At 34.4% G+C, this 6,075-nt stretch overlaps 1 protein-coding gene across 1 annotated transcript; it reads left to right on the forward strand.

Annotated features, from left to right (window-relative positions):
- The first annotated feature begins 2,583 nt into the window (after positions 1-2,583).
- LOC125828102 (transcription factor bHLH49) lies at positions 2,584-4,840 on the forward strand. Its single transcript, XM_049507409.1, is given in 8 exon segments — positions 2,584-3,345; positions 3,411-3,593; positions 3,686-3,751; positions 3,865-3,933; positions 4,273-4,344; positions 4,446-4,640; positions 4,717-4,734; positions 4,736-4,840. Coding segments are annotated over 8 exon segments (1,470 nt in total).
- The last annotated feature ends 1,235 nt before the right edge of the window (positions 4,841-6,075 follow it).

Here is a 6,075-nt window from a genome sequence, read left to right on the forward strand (position 1 = left end):
TCAATATTTTTTTTCTATAAAAAGGTCAATTTGACCATCTCAAATTCAAAATCAATTCTGTCAAATATCTTAAATTAGTGCCTCTAATAAATCTGTTCATATTGTCGAGTGTTTTTCTTTTTCTGAAACCTTTAAATAATTAAAATTGAAGATATGCATGCATTAATAATAAGTAATTGAAATATATTTGGAAATCAATTTGCATTAAATGTTTGAATTATACACTTTCCCATCTATACTATATGGTGCTTTAACTTGAACACACCCTTTAAGGAAATTTACTATCATTCATAAAAAGTAAAAAGTGATTGACTAAATTATCCTAATTTCCTAAATTAAATAGCACCTTTTTAGTTACGTAAAAATCACTTATTTAAATAAGGGTAAATTTGAAAAATAATAATAATGAAAACCTTCTTAATTATATATATATATATATATTGGACCTTAATTTTTTATTGGTCCAGCCCTACAATGGGTGCCAAATTATCCTTAAATTGGTACAGTTGAATTTGTTAGAAACACAGATTGAAATGACTAAATGATGGAAATACGACAAATACCAAATGGTGATAGAAACCAAAAGCAAAACACTACAAGAATAAAGTTAATACTACGACAGACACCACTAAGCCTAAACCCATGAGGAAGCAGGACGACAATTCACTATTGGCTAATCTTCTACTCTAATACGTGCGCTCCATATCCTTCTATCAAAAGATTATGCCTTGGGTAAGCTGAAGTTGAGCCATGTCATCTAATCACCTCTCCTCTATACTTTTTCAACCTACCTCTGCTTCTCATTGTACCCACTACATGCAACCCTTTGCACCTACTCACTAGAGCATCTATACAACTCCTCTTCACCTGCTCAAACCGTCTAGTCCTTGCATCCCTTATCTTGTCCATAGCGGAGGCCACTTTTACCTTTGCTAGCTCGGATATCCTTATTCTTGATCTTATTGCTAGCTTCTAGTATTTCCTCACATCTATCTCACTATCCTCATTTCCACAACTTACATCTTCTGAACATGAGAGTTGTTGAAAGGCCAACACTCCGTCCCATACAACAAAGTTAATCTAACCACCACTATGTAGAACTTACATTTAACCAAACTATATACAGTAGAGACATATTTAGACCAAATTATTAACTGAATACATTTTTGTTCAATTTCACATAATATAAGGACATCTTTTACCCTTTTTTGTGTTTTTATTATTAGTTTCATACTAAATTATGTTTATTTTACGTTACTCTAAACTATAAGGTGAGGCAAATTCTTTAAAGATTTGAAAAAGCAATTTTAAGATTTATTTTAATTTTGTAAAATGAATTATAAATTACAATAATTAACAATTTCAAATATATTAATACACATACATAGTATAAATTTAGATAAAAATAGTAATATATAGTATGAACTAGTGCTTACACAAACTTCTATATATATATATATTAGGCCTGCATCTATATAAGCTAGGAAAGTTTCTTATCAAAACAAGATGCAAAGACCTAAAGTTGGTACATGTAGGTAGCCTGTAATAGCAACCCAAGTGGTCATAAAAGTAAGATAAAACAAGCTAATAAAAGTAGTTGTCAATTGACCAAACAAATCAAATTAAGATTATGTAACTAAAGCTCTTATCTCAAGACATAAAGAATAGGCAGAGCAATTATATCAATTGATAAAAATAGTGTCTGGCAAGAGTTGGCAATGTCAGTTGCCTGGCTCAAAAGAATCAACTTTAAAATGACCTTACAACATACTCCCATCTTTTTACTATAATTTTCCAAATGTTTTCAAGTTGAATTAATCAAGATTGCTATTTAAAAACATTTATATTGAAGTTCGACTATTGCATAAGTATCTATCGGAAAAACGCTTTTTACCAAAGATTATTAAGGTCCAAGCTCTCCTTTTTCTCAAAAATAAATACTACTACTACCTATTTTCTTGAATTAGTACTTCTTCTGAAGTCATTGATTGTGTTTTGCTAAGCAGAGTTATTTATATCTCTACTGTTTTCTTCTCTGTTTATAACAGTTTGGACATTAGCAAATTCATAAAGAAAATTGGTGTACAGAGTTCCAAAAGTAGCACATAATCTGAAATTTCTTTTTTTTCCCAATTTTAGTTATGTCTTTTTCTGTTTCAGAGCTAAGCTTAGATATGTGTGTCTGTTTCCCTTCTGACTAGGGCTTTAAAATGAACATTTATGATGCTGAAATTAAATGCTTTTCCTCTTTATTGAACTTGGAATGTGTTTTCTTGGATAATAATGTTGTTTGGTGTTGTGGGGTTTCTCTGCTATGATTTGAGTTCTTGATTATTACTTATTTCTTCAATTTTCAATTTCCACTTATTTCTTGCATGCTTTGGAGTTTTCTGTATTGTTTCTTATCTTGTTGAACTAGAAATTTTGAGAATATGATCTAAAGTTGCTTTAATATGATTGAATGAAGATTGTCAAATACAGAACAATGAGTATCTTGTGAAGTAGCTAAACTCTTGTATCTGTGGTGAAGGGGAGACTTTTTTTTTTTTTTTGAGTTTGGTGGATTTGCTAGACTTTGAAACAATGGATATTGTTAGCAAGGATGATGTTGATCCAGAAAATATGTTCTCAGATTGGCAATTAAGTGGCAGTAATCTGACAAATGCATCTAACCGAATTATCGATTCGTTCTGTGCTAGTGTTTGGGATAATCCTGTTAGTTCATCAAACTTAGGTTTCTGTGGTACTAATATTCAAATGAATCCTGGTGCTGCAATTGGCTTGGATCCTCTGGGAGCTAGTGTTAATAGAATGGTTGCTATGGGTTGGACTCAACCAAATGTGATGTCGAAAGGAGGCACGTTTATACCCCCTACTACTGGTATGGTTCCTCAAAGCTTAACTCAATTGTCAGCTGATTCAGGTTTTATTGAGAGGGCTACAAGATTTTCATGCTTCAGTGGAGGAATAGTTGGTGATATGATGAACCCCTTTGCTATCCCTAATTCTTCTGATACGTATCACAACGGACTGACCTTCGGAGAATCACAAGAGGTATTCGCTAGTAACGGATTACAGTCACCTTCTACTGCAATCAGTCAAAAGCAACAGATGAGAAATGCAGTTGAAAGTTCTGATCAGGATGTTTCTTTACCTCTTGAATATGAACACACAGATAGAAGCCCCCTAAAGAATGAGAAAAATGTCAAGTCTCAGGATGAAGCAAAGGAATGTGTTGGCATCTCTGAAAATGAGTCTGAATGTAGTGGACATCAAGAAGAAGTGGAGGGTGGGAATTCTTCTGCTAGGTGCCTTGGCTCAAGGAAAAGGAAAAGAAGTGATCAGGTATACATTTTTTATATTGTTCTGTGCTAGTTCTTGTATATTAAAGTTTCTTATCATTTTGTCAGGATACAGAATTTGATCAAATGAATGGAGCACAACAACAACCAGCTGAACTGACAAAAGAGCAAAACTTGAATACCATTGCCTGCAGGCCTGGTGCAAAAAATGAGGATCCACCTAAAGAAGACTACATACATATCCGAGCTCGAAGAGGCCAAGCAACAAATAGCCATAGCCTTGCAGAAAGAGTAAGACTTCAAGAATAGAAACTTAAACAAGTTGTAGTGAAGATATCATGTTGTACTTCTTTCAGATATGTCTTACTTTTATTTTAATGCAGCTAAGGAGGGAGAAGATCAGCGAACGGATGAAATTTCTTCAGGATCTTGTACCTGGTTGCAACAAGGTTACTTTTGTTATACTTTTTTTTAAGTAAACAGTTTTTTTTTCTAAAACATCCATTATAACAATAAGTATCTGTTTTTAATGTATCCTGAGCGATAGCCGGTGATTTCGCAGGTCACTGGGAAAGCAGTAATGCTGGATGAAATCATTAATTATGTACAATCTCTTCAAAGACAGGTTGAGGTATGCTCTTTACTCCTAATAACTTATTCCTTTTCTTTTTTTACTCCATTTTTGTGTTGGTTCAGATGATGAATCACTAGTATCTGATTAGTTTTATTGGGAGCCTTGGGATAATTGGTAAAGTTGTTGTTATGGGACCAGGAGTTCACGGGTTTGAGCTGTAGAAACAGTCTCTTGTAGAAATGCAGGGTAAGGCTGCGTAATAGACCCTTTCCTGAACTCGTGCATAGCCGAATCTAAGTGTACTAAGGCTGCATTTTTGTTTCTTGCAAAATCATGTGCATCTAAGAGGTTTACAGTATATATGTTTGAGAATGACTGGACTTCTTGTTCTCTCAGTTCCTCTCAATGAAGCTTGCGACTATAAACCTGCGGTTGGATTTTAATATTGATGCGCTCCTTGCGAAAGATGTAAGAACCAATGCACTTTTCTGGGAGTTAACATGAAGCAGAACATGGTGCATAGTTTCTAGTTTCTAAAGAACAATAGCATTCTTGAATTCTTCTTGCAGATTCTGCTTTCACGAGCGGATCCTTCATCCTCACTTGCTTTCGCTCCTGATCTTACACTGCCGTATCAGTCCTCACATCAACTGCAACCAGGCCTGCTTCAGTCAGGTCTTCCTGGTTCGGGAAACTCCACCGATGCATTTCTTAAATCTATCTATCCCTATTTAGCTGTTACGAGTGGTGGCTACAAAGCACAGGTAGCTCTGCATTCTGAATATTATTCATTTCATGTAGTGAACTGTGAATGTTTGTTGACTTACAAATTGTGTTCAGTTACCTAATATATGGGATGATCAATGAACTACATAATGTTGTCGAGATGGGTCTCTGCACGAGTGCACCCCTCCATATTCGTGAAGGTTCTTTGCCATCAGGCCAGATGAAAGAAGAACCTTGAACTTGTTGTAGATATCATCTGCTTGACACTTTCTGTTTGTTGGGAAGACATCACAAGGCGCTTCATATGAAGAAGAGGGTGTTTATGGTGCGCGTGACCTCCTTCTATTCGCGAGTGCTATGTGATTTGGCTACCAAAGAAGTAACAACTTGTACCACGAGACACAAGTTCATGTACAATATCAAACGAGGGTTCGAGGAAAGTATGCATTATCCAGACATATATGCAAAGCAAAATAGGTATTGCAGTTTGGTCTCAAGTCTTGAATCACTCATGTACTTGTTACTTCTGTCTCATCTTATGTGATGTACTTTAATTGAACACGACATGTAATGAAAATAACTTTTACATCTACTATATCTAAAAGCTATGTTGCTCAGACTCTTCAAAAATGCCAATGGGTGCATGTCGGATCCTCCAAAAACAGTGTATATTTTGGAAGAATCCGACATGTATGCAACAATATTTTTAGAGAGTTCGAGTAACTCAGTCTAAAAGAGTTTGAATCAACATAAAGGACAAGATTTTAAAATAACACAGACTTTATTATATAAAAAGACAGTTCGACTTACAAAGCATCTCACATCAATAGAATTTATGAAAGGGTCACACCTTAAGAGGTGTGATACAGATAGCCTCTTCGTATTCAAACATTAGTAGTTACTTTCACGACTCGACTCATGGGATTGAATTGATGAGAAAATAGAATCATCGGTCGCGAACAGTGATTCAATTGACGATGAAAAAAGAGAATTATTGGTTTAGTTCTCCACCTTAATGACAGAAAATAGGATTGATCAAATTCTATTGAATCTGACTCATAGTGATTAATTATCAAATAATGACTCTGATTATCAATTGATTGACAACCGAAAACAATTTACTTACGATACTTAGTTGACATTCATATAAAGTATCAAAAAGTTACAAATGAAATATATAAAGAGAACACTAAGATAAATGCATTGCAAAAGTTGTTAAACTATAGATCTTTAATTGGTACTTCTCATTGAACTAAAAATCACTAATTTCCAACAAAATTTCCTCAGAATTTGACCAGTCGATAATATAACCCTTATCGACAAGTCAAATTCTTACAAAATATATGTCGAAAATTTGCGATTTTCTAGTAAAGTTGTCTAGTTGTGCCTTGGTGGGTGATGCCTAGGTGATTTATAATCTGCTGTAAATGCAACATATTCAGCATTATCTTTGCCTCCAGACTGTGAGAGTGG

The sequence above is a fragment of the Solanum verrucosum genome, unplaced genomic scaffold (assembly GCF_900185275.1).
Source record: "Solanum verrucosum unplaced genomic scaffold, falcon-dt-bn FXZP01000053.1, whole genome shotgun sequence".
Lineage (NCBI taxonomy): Eukaryota > Viridiplantae > Streptophyta > Magnoliopsida > Solanales > Solanaceae > Solanum > Solanum verrucosum.